We start from the raw sequence: 586 nt of genomic DNA, 5'->3' as shown, positions 1-586 counted from the left end.
GCTGGAGTTTGTTGAGGAGGTCGTCCCTTGCCTGGGTGTCCCAGTGTTGGGGGATGCTGTGGCTGCTGAGGGCGTGGGAGAGTCGCTGGAGGATGCGTAGGGCGGTGTCGGCGGCTCGCTGCGGGTGTCGGCTGTCGTGGAGGAGGGTGTCGTTGAAGAAGAGCGGGTGGTGGTGGTGGCAGGGCTGTGGTGGGCTGGGAGCCATGGTCTGGAGGAGCTGGAGTGCGTCCCAGGGAAAGGTGTGGTCGTGGATCCAGAGGTGCTGGCAGGCGAGGGTGGTGGCGAGGGCGGTGAGGAGGAGCAGTAGCGCCGGGGCACCGTGCCGCAGGTGGGGCTGTGGGGTCGCGTGCGCTGCCATGGTCGGGCTGTGGGTGGTGCCGGGCAGGAGGCTGGTCGGTCGGGCTTGGTGGTGGTGGTGGCTGTGCTTGGGGCGCTGCCGGGTGAGCGTTTTTATGTGTGGCGTCGTCTCTCCCTTCTCCACTTTCTGATTGCAGTGAGTTTCCGGCCGTGGTTTCCATTTTGGTCTGGTGGCTGTGGTGGTCTCGGGGAAGCGTGTTGGTGGGGTGGCCGTGGTTGAGGAGGGCGG

At 66.6% G+C, this 586-nt stretch overlaps 1 protein-coding gene across 1 annotated transcript; it reads right to left on the bottom strand.

The window, feature by feature from the left end:
- Nucleotides 1-4: 4 nt before the first annotated feature.
- On the bottom strand, nucleotides 5-358 carry LOC103810371 (interferon-like; the record flags this gene model as incomplete). The annotated part of the gene is made up of 1 exon (XM_009083269.1): nucleotides 5-358. A coding segment is annotated over exon 1 (354 nt), but the record flags the coding sequence as incomplete, so codon positions are not given.
- Between the last annotated feature and the right edge of the window lie 228 nt (nucleotides 359-586).

The sequence above is a fragment of the Acanthisitta chloris genome, unplaced genomic scaffold (assembly GCF_000695815.1).
Source record: "Acanthisitta chloris isolate BGI_N310 unplaced genomic scaffold, ASM69581v1 C16282652, whole genome shotgun sequence".
NCBI lineage: Eukaryota > Metazoa > Chordata > Aves > Passeriformes > Acanthisittidae > Acanthisitta > Acanthisitta chloris.
This window is presented reverse-complemented; position numbering and strand designations above follow the sequence as displayed.